The following is a 25,169-nucleotide window of genomic DNA, read 5'->3' on the forward strand; positions in this document are numbered from 1 at the left end:
TTATTTTATTAAATGAAAACCAAAAATTTCGGAAATAGCATTAATTGGTCACCTTTGGCACGAATTATGGCCTTCAAACGGCCAAAGAAACAATCACACGCTTCTCGAATGTTGTTCTGCGGTATTTTGACCCATTCCCGGCGAAGCGCTTGCTTGAGGTGTTCGACACTTTGGTATTTTTTAGTGTCAACCTTGCTTTCTAAAATACTCCAGACACAATAGTCCAACGGATTGGTATCCGAAGATTTTTGTGGCCATTGTGCGCTGGAAATGAAGCGAGGAACCTCATTTTGTAACCATTCTTGGGTGGCGCGTGCTGAGTCCTGTTGGAATGTCCAAGGTTTGCGGCCAAAATGTATTATGTGCCCAAGGCTTTTATACACCCTCCAGAATATTTTCGCGATAATATTCGGCATTTATTCTGATGCCACGGTCGATTAATACGAGCGGAGAGCGACCATCGGTTGTTATGGCGACCCACACCATCACCATGGCCTTGAGTTCCACTCTTGAGTTCTGGTGGCCATCCGAAGGTGCACATTTTCAGCTGACCTCTTAAGTAAACACGACCATTTTGTTTGTTTACAAACTCCTTGCCATCGGAGAAAACCAAAATCGGCAGTTTACCACTTTCGGCCAAGCGAGGCAACTATTTAGCTCCTTTGAGTCTATTTTCTTTCAGTTGCGGTGTAAGTTCTTGCACTTTTTGGAATTTCAATGGCTTTCAATGGCTCGAGCTCATTTTTCAATATTTGCCGAATGGAATATTGCGATATATATCAGCTCACAAGCCATTTTTCGGCCACTGCGACGTGGGTTCCGATCAAGTCGCTTCTTTACTTTTCGAACCATTTCTGCTGATGTTGCTGTTTTCTTCCGTCAACTTCCTTGACATCGGCCTACGCTACCAGTATCACGGTAACGAGCGATGGTACGAGACACAAAAGATTTATTTACATTTAAATGCTGGAGTTCTCAAATGATAGCCACTTGTGGTTTTCCAGCCAAATATAAAGAAATAACACTATCACGCTTGAATTCCATCACGAATAACTTTTTTTCTGGAAAATTCTTACCAAAATTCTTTTATACACTGGTAAACAATATAATGAGCTATCACTGGAATAATTTTAACAGCTGTCGGACGAGTGGCTTAGAAATAACAGCAGTCTGAAATTGGTTGCAGTTTTTTCATCTCACCATGTAGTGTCTTCGGGAATTTTGCACATAAAAATACAAAAATATAGTACGCAATTTCAAAAAAAACTACCAGATCTCAACACCAGATACAAACCAAGTCCTCAATATTAAATTTGAGAATTCTAGCTTTATCTTAAGACTAAATCCCAAAATTATTACCATACTTTTCTTACAGTTATACTACTCATGTCCAAAACAGCGTCATTCTCTTTAACCTAGACACCAAGAGTGACTTCGATACCAAATTTCTGAATTCCATCCCGATCCCAAAACCCAACGGCACATTTTATGTCATTTTGCACTTTTCAAACGTTTATGGTACACATTTCCAAAATCACCTACTTTTCCCAACTACAGACCCCAACAGTGGCATCTATATCAAATTTCAGAATTTCAGTTCTATTCCTTCACCCAATACCAAATTAAGTTTTTTCGTACAATTATAGTCCACACTCCATATTTCAATCCCGGATACAAAAAGAGATGTCAATATATAATTTTAGTATTCCAGTCTATCCCTTCACCCAATATCAGCCCAATACCAAATGTAGTAAAATTCAGCACTTTTCGTGCAGTTGAAGTACACATTTCCGAAATCACTTCCACATGTCCAAATGTCATATTTCAGATTTCAAGCACTATCTGTTCACCCAAAGCCAACTTGTACCAAACGTTGTACTATTTAGTACTTTTCGTGCACATATCGTAGTACACATATCTAAAACCATCTATTATTACGAAACAGGGACCACAATAAAAATTTTCTCAATTCCACCTTCATCCGCTCACCCTATACCAAACTGTTTCAAATTTAGTCCCATTTAGTACAGTTCTCACACTTGCTACACATTTCAAAAACCATCTTCATATATCGAACTGTCAAGTTATTAGCTCTATCCGTTCACATAATACCAAATTATAGCATTTTAGAGGTTTATTAAGTTTCGAGAACATTTCATAAATTTAAAGTCCAAATTTCCAATAACCCTTTGAAGCATCTATCCTGCACTCCATCAGCGGCCCTCATTCCAAATGTCAGCATTCCAGCTCCATCGGTTTATCACAAGTCCAATTTGTACCAAATTTAGTACCACATAGTACACATAAGTACGAATTTACAAATCTTCCTACATACCCTATTCCTACTTTTTTGGAATTCCACTACTCTTGGTTCGCCCAAATGCAAATTGTAACAAATTTAGTACCATTTAGTACACATAAGTAAAATCTGAACTCTAGCGATTCATAGAAAATTTAAATTGTAACAAATTTAGTACCACTTAGTACAAATAAGTACGTATTTCCAAAACTACCTACATTCCTCAGTCCTAGAATGCAATAGCAATCTTATTAATAAATTTCAGAATTTAAGCTCCATCGATTCCGCCAAATCGCAATTGTACCCAATTTAGCACCATTTAGTAGTTTCCGTGCAAATAAGTACACATTTCGAAAACTTCCTCCATATCCTAATCCTACTCTCCGCCAGTAATGTGTAATTTCAGGATTCAGGATTCCAGCTCCATCCGTTCCTCCAAATTCAAATTGTACTAAATTTAGTACAGTTTAGTACTTTTCGTATACATGAGGTCACCCCAATGTTCGACTATTTGAGTATATTTTGACTTCTGTTATGATTATTTAAATTGTTGACCCTCTATGGAGTAGGTTCCGAAGGAATGGACCAATATTGTCCATTTCGTATTGGTCCTTAATATATACGATATAAAAATAAAGAATTACGAAAGATAAAAGTATTGAAAATTGTGACCCTTTGTGGGTGAGGTATCAGAAGGGGTTTGCAGATATATATCATCTTCAAAAATGTTTGCATGTGTGAAATTTGAAGGGAGTTGGATGCTTATTTCGGTTTGGTTATTCAGAACTTTGACTCTTTGTGGGGAGGTACCAGAAGGAATGGTTCGATCTCTACCGTTTTTATAACAGATCCCGTATTAAAATAAAAAAGAAATGTTTAGATATGTCAAGTCTAAATCTACTCGGATGTACATTTTTGCGTTTTATGAGCTTCATGTATATTCAAAATTTCGACCTTTTGTGGAGGAGGTACCAGAAGGAGTGGACCGGCATATTCCATTTTAACAATAGGGTTAATAAAACTATTGGAATATATGAAATATGAAGACAATCGGACTCTTACATATTAGGATTTTCAAAGTTGTAGCAAAATCGGATTATCGTTTCTCTTTCTGTGCAGAAAATATATTGTTGAAAATTTCAACCTTATTTGTGTGAGGTACCAGAAGGAGTGGACCGACATATTCCACCTTAACACCGACCTTGGATTAATAAAAATGTTGGGATGTGTGAAGTTTGAAGACAATTGGACTCTTACATCACACTTTACAAGAGTTATAATTATTCAAAATTTTCACCGTATGTGTGTGGGGGGGGGGGTTACTTGATGGAGTGGACCGATGTTGTTAATTTTCGCACCTGACCTAGCACTGATGGAATTATTAGGATTTTCAAAGTTGGATCAAAATCGGATTATCGTTTCTCCTTCTGTGCAGTAAAATAGTTTTTTTTTTTTTTTTGAAAATTTCGACCTTTATGGGGGAGGTACCGATATTGCCCATCTCCGAACTTGATCTAAGTTTGATAATAATATTACGATGTACCAAGTTTGGACCAAATCGGATACTACCGTCATTTCGATGAGGCACGTTTTGGCCGTATCAAATGATATATACCCTCTCTGCTGAGGGTATAAAAAGCATACATTTCATTACATTTGTATATTTTTAACAAACTAACACCAAGGAACTAATATCGTGTATGTTCTACGTTGATCCATTGGTGTTGATACCTTCCCTAATAAAATCTGGATTCGAGTACTTTCCACTCAATTTTCAATGCACGAAGAAGATGAAAACTAAAATGCTGAACATAAATAATGAGTCACTTTGAGCTGGATTGTATTTGTTAAAGACAAAAAAAAAGGCAGAACGAAGACGACAATGGCAGTAGAAAAACAAATAAAACGCCAACATTAAACCCACATCTTTGAGTTTTTGTATTGGCTTGTATTTGGGGATATGCACTATTCATTAATTAATTAATTGATGTTCAGTGCCACTCGAAAACGGACGAACGAATAGAATGAACTCATGCTGCCCTTGTATTCCCACATCATAATCGTATGTGGGTACAATCAATTAAAGTGAAATGACGTAGAAAATCTTCAAGAATAAATTATTTTCACTCAAAACTTTGAATGTATTTTGAGTGGGGAGTGGGTATTTATTGTAAAAACCCTAACATTCCCTTCTGAGTTAAATAATATCTGGTGTAAATTTACACTTGAAACTTATATTTGTAATTTAATTATTTTTCCCATTCACATTTTTACATATCCAAATTCGTCCAACTGTCATGTGGTACGTGTGCGTAAATTGTTCTGTGCCATGTTATTCGACACTCAAACATAAACTCATAGAATCCAAAAAGACTTTTGGAGAGCAACTTTGTTTTTTTTTTTTTTTTTTTTTTTGTAGTAAACAGAGCTTTATCACTTTAGGTTCAATTATTCTTTTTGTTATTGTCGCAATTTTCATTAACTGTATGCTTTCCATGCAACACAGTGGGGGATAAAGGACAAAGTAAATAAAAACAAGTTAAAAAGCAGTAAGTTCGGCCGGGCCGAACTTTTGAATATCCTCCTGGAACGAATTTGGAAATTTTCAAAAAAAATTTCCAAAAAATAAAATCCTAAAAAAATTCTGTTACAATTTTAACAAGTAAGCAAAGGCTATAGCCGTGCGGGGCCGACCATGTGATACCCTACAACACTATAATATATTAGAAGCCCCCTCATGTCCAAATCCATTTTGGAAGATTTCTCTTTTGAAATTATGTCACGGAACACTGCCCAGATATTACCCTTAGCACTCTGATCAGGGACATTTACCCAATATTTATGCACTCCGTCATGCTGTTAGTTTTTGTGGCAGTGGTCCATTCTACCCGCTGTCTTAAATTCTAACTTCATGCAAGATTTCGTGTCCTTTGGTTTCTATTTGCGACCTTTATAACGGCTGCAAAATCAGGAACATTTTGAGTTGCTGGTCCATTTTAACCCCTAAATATATTGCGGACATCTTTGAAAACAATAGGATTAGCCCTTCTGAGCCTAACCCTTCCTTTGTGAAAAATTTCGTGAGGATCGGACGATAATTGCAATCTGTATATAAATAATAGCCCCAACCTGTGTTGTAAAGTGCAAAAATATTACAAAATATACACTTCAATATCATAAGTCAAATTGAAAAAATCGCATGCGATAAAAAATATGAAAAAATAAAAAATGTCACAAAATACTACAAAATCTATATTAACATCATCATTGGCATCTTTTTATGCGATTTTTTTAGATTTTATACTTTTATGCCAAAAGGGCATTCTAAATTTACAAAATTTGTCAAAATCGCTCCAGCCATTCTGGAGATACAAGCATATAAGCTAACATCCTCTTCCTTTGTATATATACATTGTATATATTTCGCTATATATATCCGATATTTTTACTATCGGCATCTACGTAACGGTCAGAATTGACCTGTTCGTCTTTTTGTGATTTCACCGGCATTAAAAATATTAGCGGTTTAATGGAAAATTTGACTTTTATTTATCACAAATGCTATGGTCTATTTCAACCACTAAATATTACCCGATAACCGTCAAAATTGGAAGGCTTCTACCCAGCCAAAAGCTCTAGCCCCATGCTAACTTTCGTTTCGATTGGTCTATAATTGTGACCTGTAGAGCAACTGCATTTCAACCTCTAAATATTATGCGATCATCTCGAAAAGAAATAGGGTTCTATTCTGACCTTAACCCAACCTACATTTTAAATTTCATGAAGATCGGTCCATAATTGCGACCTGTAGAGTGATTACAAATTAACATGGACAGACGGACGGACGGACATACATAGCTAGATCGACTCAGCTCGGCGAGATAGAAGGATCCATATATACTTTCCTATGTGGGAATTCAATATTTCGTGGTGTTACATAATTTTTGGCCCAATCAAACTTATAATACCACCAACACTTAGTGTTGTAGGGTATAAAAATACCGAATATAGCCGATATGTTGGGGTTCATACGACGTGGACCTACATAGGCATTGTTTGTCATAAGCCATTTTCATATTCAAATTCGAAACTTGAAATAAACGATGAATAATGTAGTTAAAATCATCAAAATGTCGTATATAGGGAGGTACCGTTATATCGGAGCTGTGCGAAGACCTGGACCAGCATAGACAATTTTATGTCACAGGCAGACAATTTTCTGTCATAGGCTGTAGTATCCATTTCGAACTTCTAATACTAAATTTTAAACAATTCCGGTTAATAATGTCGCTATAATCATCAAAATACCGAATATCGGGAGGTACCGTTATTGGGGGCTATATGATAACGTGGACCTACATTGCCCATTTACGAACTTAACCTGCCTACTGGAAAAATAAACATGTGTGCAACATTTTAGCCATCTATCTCAATTCATTCGAAAGCTAGCGTGATTACAACAGACAGACAGACGGACATCGCTAAATCGACTTAGAATTTTACGCTGATCAAGAATATATATACTTTGTTGGGTCTGACATGAGTATTTCGAGGAGTTACAAACGGAATGACAAAGTTAATATATCCTCCATACTATGGTGGAGGGTATAAAAAGCTACCATGTTCGGTCGGGCCATACCCTCCACCATTTGCTCTATTGGATGATGCAGTCTATGTGGTCTATACGAAGACGTTAATATGAATGGCCAATTTTCTGGCAATTTAAATTTTTACCAATTTTGAGATAATTCAATGGAAAAATGTTTCTAAAATTGGCAAAATACCGAATATAGGAAGGTACTATATACTAAAACACTCAAAAATGTTTGTATGAGTGAAATTTGAAGAGAGTTTCTTTGAGCGTTTTTTTTTTTCAAAATCTTGAACTCGATGTAGGGGAGGTACCAGAAGAAATAGCCCGATCTCTACCATCTTTATAATGAGTCTTGTGTTGGTGGGGATGTGGGGATTAAATCGGATATTAATTTCGTGTATCACGAACTTCATGGATATTCAAAATTTTGACCCTTTGTGCGGGAGGTACCAGATATATCCCATCTTCACAACAGATCTTGTGTTAGCAGAAATAATAGAATGTTTGAAATATGAAGAGAACCGGATGCTTATTTCGGATTTTAAAATCTTTTTGGTTATTCAAAACTTTGACCCTTTGTGTGGGATGTACCAGAAAGAATGGCCTGATTTCTATCTTCTTTATAACAGGTCTTGTGTTCATGGGTGTTAATTTTGAGCCTTTGTGTGGGAGGCCTGATCTCTACCTTCTTTATAACAGGTCTTGTGTTAATGGAAATAATGGAATCAGATGTTAATTTTGCGTTTTATGAGTTTCAAGGATATTCAAAATGTTGACACTTTTTGTGGGGGAGATACCAGAAGGAGTGGACCATCTTCACATCATACCTTGGGTTTACAAAAATATAGTGATGTGTGTAATTTGAAGACAATCGGATTCTTACATTACATTTTATAAGAGTTATAATTATTCAAAGTGTTGACCCTTTGTGAGGGAGGTACATAATGGAGTGGACCGATATTGCCCATATTCTCTCCTGACCTAGCACTTATGCAAATATTTGGATTTACAAAGTTGGAGCAAAAGCAGATTATTATTTCTCTTTCTGTGCAGTTAAATATTTTTTTTTTAAGTTTCGACCTTTTGTGGGGACGTTACGAGAAGGTGTGGACCGATATTGCCCAGCTCCGAACTCGATCTAAGTTTGATAACAATATTACGATGTACCAAGTGTGGATCGAATCGTATGCTACCTTCGAGAGTTATCGTGCGCAACAGATAGATAGACGGCCGGAAATCGCTAGATCGACTCCAAATGTCCTGAAACGGATATGGTCCAAAGAGACCTACGGTGTTAAACCATTATTTCGATGAGACGCGTTTTGGCCGTATCAAATGGTATATTCCCTCTATAGCCATATTGCTGAGGGTATAAAAATCCAGGACAAAGAATATCATAAAAACTCTAGGACTTGAGACGTGGAAAGTCTCATAAAAAATACCTTTCAAAAAGTTTTCGCGGCCTTCCATGTTTTTTTTTAATCGTGAATATTGTTATGAATTTTTGCGGACCTTTCCACCGATCCCGATCTTGGAGTTTAAAATATATTTATAGACCTTTTGTAAGGCTTCATTATTGACTTTTTAGGGTTTGGATGGAAGAATTTTTAAAGATCTGGGACTTGAGTGGCTCCTCAGAAACTGATGTTTAATAATGGCTGAAAGGATTTTCAAATGTCACGGCGAGAGACATTCAACAAGTTCGGCCGGGTCGAACTTTAAATACCCTCCACCAATACCCGAATTTAATAATTAAACAAATTTTTACGGATTTTAAAAACTCTGTTAAAATCTTAAAAATACCAAATGTAGCCGTCATATTAGGGTCTAGACGACGACGGAGACCTTCATAGGCAAGTTTTGCCATAAGCCATTACAACATTCAAATGCAAAACTTGAAAAAAAAATCGGTAAATAATGTAGATAAAATCATCAATATAGGGAGGTACTATTATATGGGGGCTATGCCAAAATGTGAACCTGCACAGACAATTTTCTGTCTTAGGCTGTAGTATCCATTACGAACTTTAAATACCAAATTTGAAACAATTCCGATGAATAATGTCGCTAAAATCATCAAAATGCCGAATATAGGGAGGTGCGGTTATATGGGGGCTATACGAAGACGTGGACGTGTATAGACAATTTTTTCATAGGCTGTAGTATCCACTACGAGCTTCAAATACCAAATTTCAAACAATTCCGATGAATAATGTCGCTAAAATCATCAATATACCGAATATCGGGAGGTACCGTTATATGGGGGCTATACGAAGACGTAGACCTGTACAGACAATTTTCTGTCTTAGGCTGTAGTTTTCATTACGAACTTTAAATACCAAATTTCAAACAATTCCTATGAATAATGTCGCTAAAATCATCAAAATACCGAATATCGGGAGGTACCGTTATATGGGGGTTATATTTCGAGGTGTTACAAACGGAATAACAAACTTAATATACCTTCCATACTGTGGTGGATTTCATAAAAACGAGTGTGCATTTCTTTAAAACTTCACGACACAAGATATTCCTTGAAAACTCCAGAACAACGACAAATTTCTTTAAAACTCCCCCACAAAAAACCCTATTATTAAGAGGCCGGAGAAAGACGAATAAAAAGGGCCTTGGTCGATTTCAGACCAAATGTGGGGACACACAATTTTTGGTATATGGAAGGATTTGAGTCTTCCTAGTCTTGAGGACAACTAGGTGTACAACTTAATACCCTGCAGCATATAGTGCAAATGTGCGTAGACACACCCCACTGTGCCACTTGTTTGTAAAAACACACACATACTGGTATAAATTCGTTCAATTATATGCCGCATAAGAGTAGTGGATGTACGTCTGCATCAAATGGCATCTTTGCATGAAAACTGAAAGCTGCTCAATTTTACAACATTAGTGTGTGTATGTTTGTATGTGTGTACCGTAAACACAACATAGAGAGCTCGCTCAGCCTGAGTCATTTGTACGACATTTGTTGCGTTTATTTTGTGTCCCTCTATTTTCTTTTTTCGATTTTCTCCAACGATCGCACATTTACTATCACTCGGTAATTCAAACAAAGCGGTTCGTGGCGGAATCAAAATTCTTAAAAAATAACAAGGGAATATCGAACGCAGTCTTTTCTACCGGCATTGTCGTGAACGACTATTTTTGCAAATCGGTGTCTGTGTTTTGTTAATTTGTTGTAAAATGCTTACGAACTATCTGCGGTGTATCGGCATTTCATTGCTTCTCACTGGCATCGGTGTGTGTGTGCATGCCAATGAAGATTCCTACGAAACCTATGTCCCACCTAGACCCGGTCAAAATGGCGGAAGTGATACAACGGAAATACGACAACACCATCCGCCCTCAATGTTGTGCATGAACCTCAAACCCCAACATTCGGTGGATATTAAACAAGTGCGTATAGAAGAGTATCTCTAATACAACCTGCATAAATTATTTGACATTGCGACCCTTGGATTTTTGAAGTTTAGTGATGAAATTTCAATGCGATTTAAAAACTTTTTTAAAGGCACTATATCTGCCGAGTGGAGCATATGACTTTGAATGTTTTACAATGGACAATACAGTGCTTAAAAACTGAATAAATTAATTTATTTTTTGAACATAAAGGTGGATAAACGGTTTTAAGGAAATTTAGAATTAACCCTAACAAAAACCAATAAGGAAAGGTCAAATGTCGGTTGGGCCGACTATATAATACCCTACACCACCTAGAGTGTTTAGTAGAGCTGCAGTAACAAAAAAGTTTATATTGGGAGTTTATGTGAAGTAGATTATACCGACTATAAATCAAAAAACATTGCTCTATACTTCATGATATGACTTCGATAAGGATTATATTAATAAATATTTATAGGAGCAGTAGTTACACCGGACCGAGTTTTGACCAAATGGTAAAATTCGGCTAAATATGAAAAAATATATTCCAGCTGGGCTGATATTACATATATGGTGAACAATAACCATAAAATCGGATGAAGATGTATATCGAAGCTATATAAAAATCTGATTCGATCTCGATAGAATTTGGCAGATGCTCGAGCAGTATCTGATATCAAATATCATTATTATAAAGTGCATATTACGCATGTAAGTGACTTTAACACCAAATAGGACGAAACCTATATGTGGGAGTTATAGCTTTATCTGAACCGATTGTCACCAAAAATTGAAGCAATTGCTTTTAAGCTGAATTCCGTTGGAGCTGCCAAAATTAGTGCATTTTGGCTGATATTAACAATTTGGTGCACAATAATCCTGAAATCGGATAAAGTTATATATGGGAGTTATTTCCAAATCTGAACCGATCTTGACAAAATTTTAAACTCTTATTTCTGAGCTGTATCTTATATCTGGTACCAAAGATTATTGTTGTGGAGTGCATATTACGCATGTGAGGTACCCTAACCCCTAATCGGATAAAACATATACAGGGTGAGATAAAAAAAACTGCAACAAAGTCTAGCGCCGTAATTTTTACATTTTTTTAAATGTTATTGAATGAAAGCAAAAAATGTCGGAAATAGCATCAAATTTTAAAATAAGTTTAGATTTGTTTGATTTGGTCAACTTTGGCACGAATTTTGGCCTTCAAACGGCCAATGAAACCATCACACGCAGCCCGAATGTTGCTCTGCGGTATTTTGGCCCATTCCCGGCGAAGCGCTTGCTTGAGGTGATCGACACTTTGGTATTTTTTAGTGCCAACCTTGCTTTCAGACACAATAGTCCAACGGATTGGTATTCGGAGATTTTGGTGGCCATTGTGCGCTGGAAATGAAGCGAGGAACTTCATTTTCTAACCATTCTTGGGTGGCGCGTGCTGAGTGCGATGGTGCTGAGTCCTGTTGGAATGTCCAAGGTCTGCGGCCCAAGGCTTTAACACGCCCTCTAGAATATTTTCGCGTTAATATTCGGCATTTATTCGCATGTCACGGTCGATTAATACGAGCGGTGGGCAACCATCGGCTGTTATGGCGGCTCACACTATCACCATGGCCGGCGCTTGAGTTCTGGTGCAGCTGACTTTGGCTCTTTGCAAGTAAACACGATCATTTTGTTTGTTTATAAACTGCTGGACAACGAATGTTTTCTCATCGGAGAAAACCAAATTCGGCAGTTCACCACTTTCGGCCAAGCAAAGCAACTCTTTAGCTCTTTTGAGTCTATTTTCTTTCTGTTGCGGTGTAAGTTCTTGCACTTTTTGGAATTTCAATGGCTTTACCCCGAGCTCATTTTTTTAATATTTGCCACGTGGAATATTGCGATATGTTCAGCTCACGAGCCATTTTTGGCCACTGCAAAGCGTATATCGATCAAGTCGCTTCTTTACTTTTCGAACCATTTCTGCTGATGTTGCTGTTTTCTTCCGTCCACTTCCTTGACATATGTCGGGCTACGCTACCAGTATCACGGTAACGAGCGATGGTACGTGACACAAAAGATTTATTCACATTTAAATGCTGCAGTGCTCTAACGATAGCCACTTGAGTTTTTCCAGCCAAATATAAAGAAATCACACTATTACGCTTGAATTCCATCACGAATAACATATTTTCTGGAAAAATTCTCACCAAAATGCTTTTGTACGCTTGTAAACAAGCTGGAATAATTTTAACAGCTGTCGGACGAGTGGCTTAGAAATGACAGCAGTCTGAAGTTGGTTGCAGTTTATTCATCTCACCCTGTATATGGTGAGCAATAACCGTAAAATCGGATGATCTCGATGAATTCAGTCGGAATTGCCAAAATTCAGTCCATTTGGACTGATATATCTCAATTTAAATCGATTCTCACCAATTTCAATAGGGTTCGACCTTGGGGCAAACAAATATTGTTTGGAAAATTTCATCTCAATCAGATAATAAATACGACCTGCATTTTATTCACAAACATACATGGATACACGGGCGGAGGGACAGACCGACTGACATGAATAAATCGTCTCAGAAAGTGATTTTATGAAAATCTTCTATGGGTCTATGTCGCTTCCTTCTCCATGTTACAAACAAATACACATAGACGTAATACCCTTACCACTATGTGGTGTAGGGTATGAAAATCATGATAACAATCTACCTTTGTTAGCAAGTGATTCGTTGTAGTTAAAATGAACATATGGTACCACATATGTTCCAGGTAACCAGGTCTGTCTGGTTATTTTTCCCGCAAAAATTGTTATACCCTCAGTCATATGGCTACAGAGAGTATATATCATTTGATGCCTCATCGAAATAATCGTTTTCGACCCTATGTCGCTTTGGATCAAATCCGCTTCAGGACATTTAGGGTCGATCTAGGTGTATTCGTCCGTCTGTCTGACTGGATGCGCACGATAACTTTCGAGGGGGTAATCGATTTAGCCCAAACTTGATACATTACAATATGATTGTCAAACTTAGTTCGAGTTCGGAGATGTCGCAATGTCGGCCCACTCCTTCTTATACCTCCTCCACAAAGGTTCACATTTTGAAAGAAAATAATTTATCTCATAGAAAGAGAAAGGATCGTTTAATTTGTTTTTTTTTGTCTCTCATTCCGAATTTCATTTGGTGCATCAAATATGTGAAATCGGCAGAAAATATTTGGAAGCTATATGCAAATCTGAATCGGCAAAGTTCTTTTTGTAGCGAATTCCGTTACATATTCCAAATTAAAAGACTGTTGGATTGGAAGACTGTCAAAAGATATTTGCATACAAAATCTAAGTTTTTTTCGAGGTACCTCCAATTCTGATGCTATATCTGCATTTCCAAGTGGAATTTCAAAAACGTATACAGCCTATTTTACTTTCAGGCGATGCTGTAGAAATGCTGTTGAAACCACTTTTCGTTTACCTCCATATCTTGAAGTTTTCGCAATAAAAATTCAACACAATTTTCCATAAAGGCGATGGACAAAATTTAACTTCTTGCGAACGACGACGCATTGCTAAATTGCTGTTTTCTTCGACACTGGCCTCATCGACAGCAATATATTCTTTTGTACGCAATATCTTCTGACCGCAATATTTTCTTCTGTACTTTCTTCTGTCTCAGACGGACTTGCATAAACCGACTCAGTGATTATAGAAAGGAATTTGTCCCGGAAGAATTTTCAAAATCTCAGATTGCAGAATTTTTGTGTTAACGGGCTACTTTCAGTAACGATTTACACAATTTGTGTTCTAAATTGTATGGCAATCAGAAATGATGGGGGTAAAATGACGGGGGAATACAAAAAGGCTGGGTTATTGTCAACGAAGAAATAAACAAAAACATTGATTGAAAAATATTCAACAAAATTACACTATCCGAAACAAAAATAATTACAAGGTAAGGGAAGTTAAGGAAACTACAACAAATTCAAATGCCATAATTTTTATATATTTTTTTTTAAATTTTATTGAATGGAAACAAAAACTGTGGGAAATAACATCAAATTTAAGAATAAGTTTAGGTTTGTTCGAATTGACACGAATTATGGCCTTCAAACGGCCAATGAAACCGTCACACGCTGCCCGAATGTTGCTTTGCGGTATTTTAGCCCATTCCCGGCGAAGCGCTTGCTTGAGGTGACCGACACTTTCGTATTTTTTAGTACCAACCTTGCTTTCCCAAATACTCCAGACACAATAGTCCAACGAATTGATATCCGGAGATTTTGGTGACCATTGTGCGACGGAAATGAAGCGAGGAACCTCATTCTGTAACCATTCTTGGGTGGCGTGTGCTGAGTGCGATGGTGCTGAGTCCTGTTGGATGGTGCTGAGTCCTGTTGAAATACACCCTCCAGAATGTTTTCGCGATAATATTCGGCATTTATTCTGATGCCACGGTCGATTAATACGGACGGAGAGCGACCATCGGCTGTTACGGCAACCCACACCATCACCATGGCCGGCACCTCAAGGTGCACATTTTCAGCCTCTTTGGCAAGTAAACACGATAATTTCGTTTGTTTGCAAACTTCTGGACAACGAATGTTTTCTCATCGGAGAAAACCAAATTCGGCAGTTCACCACTTTCGGCTAAGCGAAGCAACTCTTTACCCCTTTTTTGTACTTTTTGGAATTTCAATGGCTTTACCCCGAGCTCATTTTTCAATATATGCCGAATGGAATATTGCGATATGTTCAGCTCACGAGCCATTTTTTGGCCACTGCAAAGCGTATATCGATCAAGTCGCTTCTTTACTTTTCGAACCATTTCTGCTGATGTTGCTGTTTTCTTCCGTCCACTTCCTTGACGTCGGGCGATGGTACGAGACACAAAATATTTATTCACATTTAAATACTAGAGTGCTCTAACGATAGGCACTTGTGGTTTTCCAGCCAAATATAAAGATATCACACTATCACGCTTGAATTCCATCACGAATAACTTTTTTTCTGGAAAATTCTCACTAAAATGCTTTTGTACGCTTGTAAACAATATAATGAGCTGTCAGTGGTATAATTTTAACAGCTATCGGACGAGTGTTTTAAAAATGACAGCATTCTGAAAGTGGTTGCAGTTTTTTCATCTAAACCTGTACATTTCTGTTATGATTATTCAAATTGTTGACCTTCTATGCAGTAAGGGTCAGTATTGTCCATTTTATAACGGAATTATATAAATATGATATAAATATTGCGACGTACCAGGTTTGGACTATATTGGTGCTCTGGTGTTGTTGGTATTGGTCCTTCACATTATATGGGATATTTGATAACTTTTAGAAAATGTTAAAATTTGCGTGATGTACCAGATATAGTCGACGGAATTCCTTTTCACACTTCATCTAATACAGATAAAAATATGAAATTTCAAAAATCCAGCTTTATCCGTTCACCCTAAACCAAACTGTTCCAATTTGAGTACCATTTAGTACAGGTCGCACACTTAGTACACACTTCCAAAATTCCCTTTATATATCAAACTTACTTTTCAACCTTGATTCTCATATCAAAGTTTTCAGCTATATCCGTTCACATAATACCAAGTGGCATCATTTTAGAAGTTTAGTTCAATTTTAGAGCTTTTCGTAACCTTATAGTTCAAATTTCCACAAAACCTTTGCTACATCTATTCTGTACTGCATCAGTGACTCTCATTTAAAATGTCTAGTTCATTCCGTTTTTTATACCCTCAGCCATATGGCTACAGGGGATATTTGATACTGTCAAAACGAGCCTAGTCGAAATAACGGTTTTAGACCCTGGGTCTCTTTGGACCAAATCCGATTCAGAACATTTGGAGTCGATCTAGCGATGTCCGTCCGTCTGTCTGGCTGACTGGTGCGCACGATAACTCTCGAAGGGAGTATCCGATTTGGTCCAAACTTTGTACATCGTAATATTATTGTCAAACTTAGATCGAGTTCGGAGATGGGCAATATCGCTCCACTCCTTCTGGTACCTCCCCCACAAAATGTTGAAATTTTCAAAAAAATATATTTTTTGCACCGAAGAGAAAGGATAATCCGATTTTGGTCCAACTTTGCAAATCCTAATATTTGCGTCATTGCCAGATCAGGTGCGAAAATGGACAATATCGGTCCACTCCATCAAGTGCCTTCCCCACAAATGTTCAAAATTTTGAATAATTACAACTCTTGTAAAATGTGATGTAAGAGTCCGATTGTCTTCAAATTTCACACATTCCAATATTTATATTAACCCAAGGTCTGGTGTTAAGATGGAATATATTGGCCCACTACTTCTGGTAACTCCCCCATAAATAGTTGAAATTGTCAAAAAATATATAGTTTCTGCACAGATAGAGTAACGATAATCCGATTTTGCTCCAACTTTGCTAATCCTAAGTCTATATAAAATGTAATGTAATAATCCGATTGTCTTACAATTTTACACATCCCAATATTTTCGTAAACCCAAGATCTGGTGTTAAGATGGAATATATCGGTCCACTGCTTCTGGTACCTCCCCCCACAAAAGGTCAAATTCTTGAATATCCATTATGCTCATAAAACGCGTAATTAACCTCGGATTCCATTTAGACTAAGGCTATCTGAATATTTCTATCAACACAGGATCTGTTAAAAAGGGTAGAGATCGGACCATTCCTTCTGGTACCTCCTCCACAAAGGGTCAAAGTTATAAATAATCAACACGTTCTTAAAATCCGAAATAAACATAAGGTTCTCTTTATATTTCACACATCCCATTATTTCCATTAACAAAAGATCCGTTGTGAAGGTGGGATATATCGGTCGACTCCTTCTGATATCTACCCCACTAAGGCTCAAAATTGTGAATATCCATAGCTCATAAAAAGGGAAATTGACATCCGATTCCATTCAAGACTCAGTACATGACCAATATTGGCCAATTCCTTCGGAATCTACTACATAAGGGGTTAAACATTTGAATAATCATAACAGAAGTCAAAATATTTTTAAATAATCGAACATTGGCTGAGGGTGCACATCTGACGGCAAAACCGACCGATACTTTTTCGTCTCCTTTTAGTACGACTTTCCAAAAACCCAGCCTTATCACACGCCTACGCATCAAGACTGACAAAATGGAAAATTTCAAGATTGTAGTTTCAATTTTCGATTGATTTTTTTCATGTACCCGAATGTACGACCCGAGTTGCTATTTATGAAAGATATTTTATTTTAGTACTCTTGCCCCAACAGAACATTTCAATGAACAAAACATAAATAGTTATTTATGACTTGGAGAAAGATTGTTTTTTTTTTGCCAATTTAGTTAACAGCCGAACTCTATACCCTCGAACTATTGAAATTGCCATTTCAAATTGATTTTTACAATTTTAACCCAAATTACACTTCGACAACGAAACGACACGAAAAAAATAATTCATTGATGGCGTTGACTTCCATTGACCCTCTATTGTCACCAGCCCCAAAACTGACTGGCTGTAGAGACAACCAACCATCCGTCATCCAAATATTTACCCTGGGGTCTATGCGAACGCACAACAAACAGGGTTTCCTCATTCCTTCCGAAAGCAAAACAACATTCCACAACGGTTTTGGTTTCGTTTGTTTTGGTGGTGGGGAGGGGGGTTTTCGTTCATAACGAGAACAAATTAAATAATTAAATAACTCAATTATTACAACGAGAGTGCTGCTGTCGTTGTTGTTGTTACTTTCCGTTGTTGCCTTTGTTGTCGATGATGATGATGACGATGACGATGGCGTTGTTGATGTGATAATGTTTCAACTACATAATTCATATCATCGTTTACTTGAACACTGGACAACTGACGAACGACCTGCCTGCCACCCACTCCCTGAATCTCTCTCTTCCAACATTTGCAGGTCAAATAACTAACTATCTTTTGTTTGTTTCTTTCTTTATTTTTCTACAACTGCTGTGGCTGATCTTCTGTTGCTGTTGTTGCTGGTGTTGAATAGATAACCGGAGAATGGCATGGCAACGAAATCATAATGCATACCCAAGATGTGCCCGGTGTGTATCGATATGACAGTTGTGTTACGTTTTATTTGAACGATGTTACGGATCAAGTAAGTATTTGTTGAATCACCATCCCCCCTCTAACCACAAAACACCCACCCTCTGGTGTCTAATGTAATATCCTCAAATCATTATCATTACTTTTCAATTGTTTGTCCTTCCTGCCCCTCCCCCTTCTACACCTTTCTTTGCTTATCAATTAGATGCGTGACTACTATCAACCCAGCTATAGGAGAACTGAAGGCATTCATTCATCGCCAGCCTCATCATCATCATCGTTGGAGGGACACCGTGACAGGACGGCCTCATCAATGGCACATCGCCATTCCAATACCAGATACTTGCGTTTGATCTGGAGCGAGAAGGATGACAATATTGAGTATAATTTCAATTACACAATGAACCATCCCGGCCTGTGGACAAACGTTGGCGAGCAGCGTGGCTCGATGGTAGCCCTCAATAAATACAATCAATTTACGGGCACCGTTCAAGTGGTTAAGGCCGTTAGTGACCATTTGGTATTGACATTCTGTTCCAGTGATCTACATCACAGTATTTATACGGTGGTGCTGAGTCGAGAGCCACAAGGATTGAGTCAGGATGTAAGTATGCCAATTTGGTGAGAAATGTTTGTAAAATATGTATTTTTAATAGAAATTGAGTTAAGGATCGGTCAAATATGATAGTCAAAGCCGAACCTACATTGGATTCCAAAGGCCTAAATACATTGGCATAAGCAAATTCGAGCTAATTTGAATCAGACTCTGACTTCGGAGACGAAGTCTTTTTTAAATGACTGAGTCTTCGGAGTCGACTCCGAAAACAAAACCCTATTTATTCTATGAAAAACTTTTTGTTTTATATCTTCCCCCATCGGTTTACCGACTTAGTAATTCGGCCGAAACTCTTTAGCCCTATATAACGGTAAATACTCCGAAAATTGGATCTTTGCCCTACCAAAAAAACTGGAGGCAACCGTTTCAATTCGAAATCCTGGGCCTACAATCTAGTTGTTTTCCAAGAGTGTGGCCTACTCATTAAGACTTAATAATTAAAAATTCGGAATTAAATTAATTAAAGTCGGAACTACTAAAATTCAGGATACACAGAATACGGTAGATGGCAACGATACCAAAAAGTTTTTCGATATTGGGAATTTTCGGTAGGGCGTGATAGGAAGGTATTTTAATTTCAAGGAAGCTGGGAAAAATGCAACCCTGTACTAGTACTTTATTTTTGCAAATAGACTTTTAAAGCCGGAAACAATTGCTTTTTTATACCCCCCACCATTCTATGGAGGGTATATTAACTTTGTCATTCCGTGTGTAACTTCTCGAAATATTCATAATAGGCCCTACCTAAAATTCTAAGACGATCTAGCGATGTACGTCTGTCGGTCTGTCTGTTGTAATTACGCTTTCGAACGAATTGAGATAGAAGGTTAAAATTTTGCATACACGCATAGTTTACCAGTATTGAGGTTAAGTTCGTAAATGGGCCATGTCGGTCCACGTTTTCGTATAGCCCCCATACAACGGTACCTCCTTATATTCGGTATTTTAATGATTTTAGCGACATTATTTATCGGAATTATTTTACATTTTGTATTTCAAGTTCGTAATGGATACTGCAGCCTGTGACAAAAATTTTTGTATGCAGGTCCACGTCCCATACAACGGTACCTCCCTATAGTCGGTATTTTGATGATTTCAACAACACTATTCACCGAAATCGTTTCCAATTTCATATTTGAAGATCTTAATGGGTACTACAACCTATGGACAAAATTTCTTATGCAGGTCCATGTCACCTCCCGGTGACTCGGTACCTCCCGATACTCGGTATTTTCATGATTTTTGCGACATTATTCACAGGAATTGTAACAAATTTCGTATTTAAAGTTCGCAATATGTACTACAGCCTATGACAAAAAATGTCGTATGCAAGTTCACGTTTTCGTATATCCTCCATATAAGTGCACCTCCCGATAGTCGATATTTTAATGATTTTAGCGACATTATTCACTGCAGCTATTTCAAATTTCGTATTTGAAGTTCGTACTAAAGGATATGACAAAAAAATTTTGTAAAACAATTTTTTGAAAATTTTTAAGTTACTTCCAAATGGGGGAGGATATTAAATATTCTACCCGGCCGAACAAAATTGTTTTTTTAAGAGTTTTTGTTAAATAGTAGTGAAATTACTGACTGATTACGCCCAGATGTAATGGCTGAAGCTAGAATCTTGAAAATTTGCACTAGGGTCAGTCTTGGTGCGTAGGCTTGTGAGAGGGCAGGTTCTTAAAAATTCGTACCAAATATACTAAAAATTGAATGAGCGGAATGAGCTAGAATTCTAAAATTCGGAATGAGGGTCAGTGAGGGTCAGTACTAAAGGGATTTTGGAAGTAAGAATTTTAAGGTTACGAAAAGTTCTAAAATGATACTGAACTTTTAAAATGGTACAATTTAGCACTATAAGAGAACACTATGAGAACTTGAAATTTAGTATGAGAATCGAGATCGGAAAGTATGTTTGATAGATGAAGGTGTTTTTGGAAATGTGCGCTAAGTGTACGAACTGTACGAAATAGTACAGTTTGGTTTAGGGTGAACGAAGTTTTATAAAAAATGATAAACACGAAAAGTAATAAATATTACTATATTTGGTACAATTTTGTGTTGAGTGAACAGATTAGTGTTTAAAATCTTAAATTTGGTATTAGGGCTGATGTTCAAGTGCAGACTGGTGATATGGAGGTGGTTTCGGAAATGTGTACTATAATTGTAGGAAAAGTACAAAATGGTACTCAATTGGGTATTGGGTGAAGGAGTAGAGCTGAAATTTGACATAGATGTCACTGTTGGTGTCTGTGGTAAAGACATGGAGGTAGTTTTGAAGATGTGTATGATAATTGTACAAAAAATACTGAATGGTACTATATTTGGTATTGAGTGAATTGATAGGGACAAAGTTCTGAATGTTGATATTTAAATGATTGCTGGTATCTGAGGCTGAAATTTGAAGGTGGGATTAGAAATGTCTCCAATATTCGCACGAAAAGTACTAAATGGTACTAAATTTGTAAATATGATATTGGGGTGTCTGTTGGTATCTGAGATTGAGATATGGAAGTGGTTTCCGAAAAGTGTGCTTTAACTGTACGAAAAAAAATTATATGCTACTAAATTTGGGTTCTGAGTGAAGGGATAGAGCCGAAATCCTGAAATTTGATATGTACATCCCTGTTGGTGACAGTAGTTGTACGAAGTAGGTGGTTTTAGAAATACGTTCTATGAGCAATGAACCTCATTTTGTAACCATTATAGGGTGGCGCGTGCTGAGTGCAATGGTGCTGAGCCCTGTTGGGCTGTCCAAGGTCTGTGGCTAAAATGTTTGCGTGCCCAAGGCTTTAATACACCCTCCAGAATTGTGTTTTTGCGATAATATTCGGCATTTATTCTGATGCCACGGTCGATTAATACGAACGGAGAGCAACCATCGGTTGTTATGGCGGCCCACACCATAACCATGGCCGGCGCTTGAGTTCTGGTGGCCAACCGAAGGTGCACATTTTCAGTTGACCTCTTTGGCAAGTAAACACGATAATTTTGTCTGTAGTTCACCACTTTCGGCCAAGCGAAGCAACTCTTTGGCTCTTTTGAGTCTCTTCTTTCTGTTGGGGTGTAAGTTCTTGCGCATTTTGAATTTCAATGGCTTTACCCCGAGGTCATTTTTTAATATTTTTCCGAATGGCATATTGCGATATGTTCAGCTCACGAGCCATATTTCGGCCACCGCGACGCGGGTTTCGATCAAGTCGCTTCTTTACTTTTCAAATCATTTCTGCTGATGTTACTGTTTTTTTTTCGTCCACTTCCTTGACGTCGGGCTACGCTACCAGTATCACGGTAACCAGCGATGGTACGAGACACAAAATATTTATTCACATTTAAATGCTGGTTTTCCATCCAAATATAAAGAAATCACACTATCACGGTTGAATTCCATCACGAATAACTTTTTTTCTGGAATATTTTCACCAAAATGCTTTTGTACGCTTTTAACAGCTGTCGGACGAGTAGCTTTGAAATGACAGCAGTCTGAAGTTGGTTGCAGTTTTTTTATCTCACCTTGTATAATAACCTTGACAAATATACGTTAGAGAATAACCCTATATCTAGACGTTAATGTATAACCCTCTAGCACAACTGATTAAATTAAATGTTAAATTCCGGTTCATTATTTCAAATGTATTAAAAGAAATTTCCGATTCAGGTTATGAAACGATTGAAAGCCCCTTTTTTGCAACAGAAAAAAAACGACTAAATTCGGCAGCGTCGAACTTTTAATACCCTACACCATTTGCAAGAAACTTGAAAAACATTAACAAATTCGCCGAAAAATACCATCGAAACGAAAACCGTTATATGGTAGCTATACGAGGACGAGTACCTGCTTAATTAATTTTTGTTTTCATAGGCTGTAAAACTTATTAGGAATTTCAAATTTAAAATAAATAAATTTTAAACAATTCCCTTGAATAACGTAGCTAATATCGTCAAAATACCGAAACAAGGGAGGTACCGTATTTTGTGGGGTATACGAAGACGTGGACCTGCCTAGACAATTGTCTGTCACAGGTTGAAGTATCCATTACAAATTTCGTTTTAAACAATTCCGGTCTATAATGTCGGGGGTCATACCAAAACGTGGGCCGATATGACCCATTTACCAACTTATCCTGCCTACTGGCGAAATACATTTAGGTGCAAAATTTTTGCCTTCTATCCCAATTCGTTCAAAAAATAGCGTGATTTCAACAGACAGACAGCTAGACGATATACAAAATTTATGTAGGTCACCTTCTCGGAATTTTTAAGAATTAACCCATAATTTACCACGAAGTGCGATGTAAATGAGTCAATATAGGACAACTCTTTACACCGACGTCTGCTGTACCAAAGTTATATATATTTCAAATAGTTTGTTCTCGATGACCCCCAAAAGTGCCACACAAAGTTAATTAACCATTAAATAGCTGTAAATATGTCGTCGGTTAAATTCCCATGCTTTCTTGGGCATTACATCACTTGGCTGTTTCCAGAATAAAAATAATTTAATTTCAAATTAAACGTTGTCTTAATTTAACTAAAAAAAAATATTTTCCTTAATATGCTTTCATTTCTTCATTCTTGTGCTGTTTTTTCTGTTTCTCATTTCAGGTCATACGCAGCATTCGTAATTTACTATCGAGACGTGGCCTTTACACCGAGTCCATTCGACAAGTTTGTGTCAAGTCTTCAGCAGCAGCAGCATCAGTTCTAAATAAGTCCTCATCGACAACATCTTTGCTGGCCATGTCCGTCTTTTTATTAGTTTTAATTTGCATCTCCAGAAAATTGCAATGAAACCGGAAATGAGAATAAAGAAGAGTTATTAGAAAAGAAATTTGTCACAGCCCATCATCGCTACCATCCTCTAATGCCAAACCAAAAAAGAATGTCCAGATGTCCAAACGTGCCAAATTGAAAAAAGAAGAAAAATGAAAATCTAACGAAAGAAAGAAAGAATCCAAAATAAAAGTAACAACAAATAAATAGAACTGCTTCAGCCATCTATGGTCGAAGACATTTTCTCCTTAATTAGTTTCAATTATTTTGTTGATGATATAATTGGGGAGGTTATTATAGCAAAAACAAAACAAAGATGTGGTTCGATGTTTGAGACCTACGATTGTGTGTACTTACGTTTTAATGATCCATGTCGCAAACGTGTGTGGGAGGTAGAAATTTCATTAAATAATTTAATTTTCCGATCATTTTAATGAGACGAAGAAAAATAAGGAACAACAAGTAAAATGTTGTTGTTTTATTAGAAAAAAAAAATAATTTCAAAATTACCAATTTTTGGCAATCGTAACTACTTACAAAACAAATCAGTAGAAAAAGTTTTTTTTAGATAAATTGAGGAAGATTAAAGTCCTCTTTTTATGCCCTCCCCTATTGTGGGTGAGGTGCCAGAAGGAGTGGTCGGATATATTTAATCTTCATACCAGATCTTGTGTTGGTAAACATATTGTGATGTGCAAAACTTTAAGGCAATTGGATTCTTCTTTCAAATTTTATAGGAGTTTTAATTTTTCAAAAATTTGACCCTTTGTGGGCGGAGTTACCAGAAGGAGTGGTCCGTTATATCCGTTCTTGGTACCAGATCTCGTATTGGTGAACGAATCGGGATGTTTGAAATTTGAAGATCATGAGACTCTTATTTCATATTCTATAAGAGAGACCATTATTCAAAAATTTGACCCTATGTGGGGGAGGTACAGGAAGGAGTGAACCGAAATATCCCATCTTCACACTACATCTTGTTTTGATAAATAAGTTGAAAATTTTGAAATCTGAACACTGTTGTTTCACTTTTATAATTATAAACAATTTTGACCCTTGATGGAGTGGGCCGATATATTCTATTTTCGTACCTGCCCAAACACTGCACTATGAGGCCAATAGCAGGTTTTTTGAGGCAAAAAATCACAGAAATGAGGTAGACTTTCCAAAGTTCGTTTTTAGGTGCTGGCTATGATGAGAACAACATCTGCCAACTTTGTTTCGAATCGGCAAGAATATTGATATAACTACCACATACAGATTTCATCCGATTTAAGGTTTAAGTCCCTCAGAGTCGTATTATGTACTCTACAACAATGATATTTGGCATGAGGTATCCGATATAGCTTAGAAATATTTTTGGCAAGTTTGGTCGAAATCGGTTCAGATTTACATAGAGGTCCCCTTCAAATTCTTTGTAAATGATACACCAAC

At 37.1% G+C, this 25,169-nt stretch overlaps 1 protein-coding gene across 1 annotated transcript; it reads left to right on the forward strand.

Annotated features, from left to right (window-relative positions):
* Positions 1-9,920: 9,920 nt before the first annotated feature.
* Positions 9,921-23,987, forward strand: LOC101897213 (uncharacterized). Its single transcript, XM_005178818.4, has 4 exons — positions 9,921-10,307; positions 18,282-18,392; positions 18,546-18,944; positions 23,568-23,987. The coding sequence occupies exons 1-4, from the start codon at positions 10,095-10,097 to the stop codon at positions 23,751-23,753; spliced, it is 909 nt and encodes a 302-aa protein (XP_005178875.1). The 5' UTR covers positions 9,921-10,094; the 3' UTR covers positions 23,754-23,987.
* Positions 23,988-25,169: the final 1,182 nt, after the last annotated feature.

Source organism: Musca domestica, unplaced genomic scaffold (assembly GCF_030504385.1).
Source record: "Musca domestica strain aabys unplaced genomic scaffold, Musca_domestica.polishedcontigs.V.1.1 9, whole genome shotgun sequence".
NCBI classification, from domain to species: Eukaryota; Metazoa; Arthropoda; class Insecta; order Diptera; family Muscidae; genus Musca; species Musca domestica.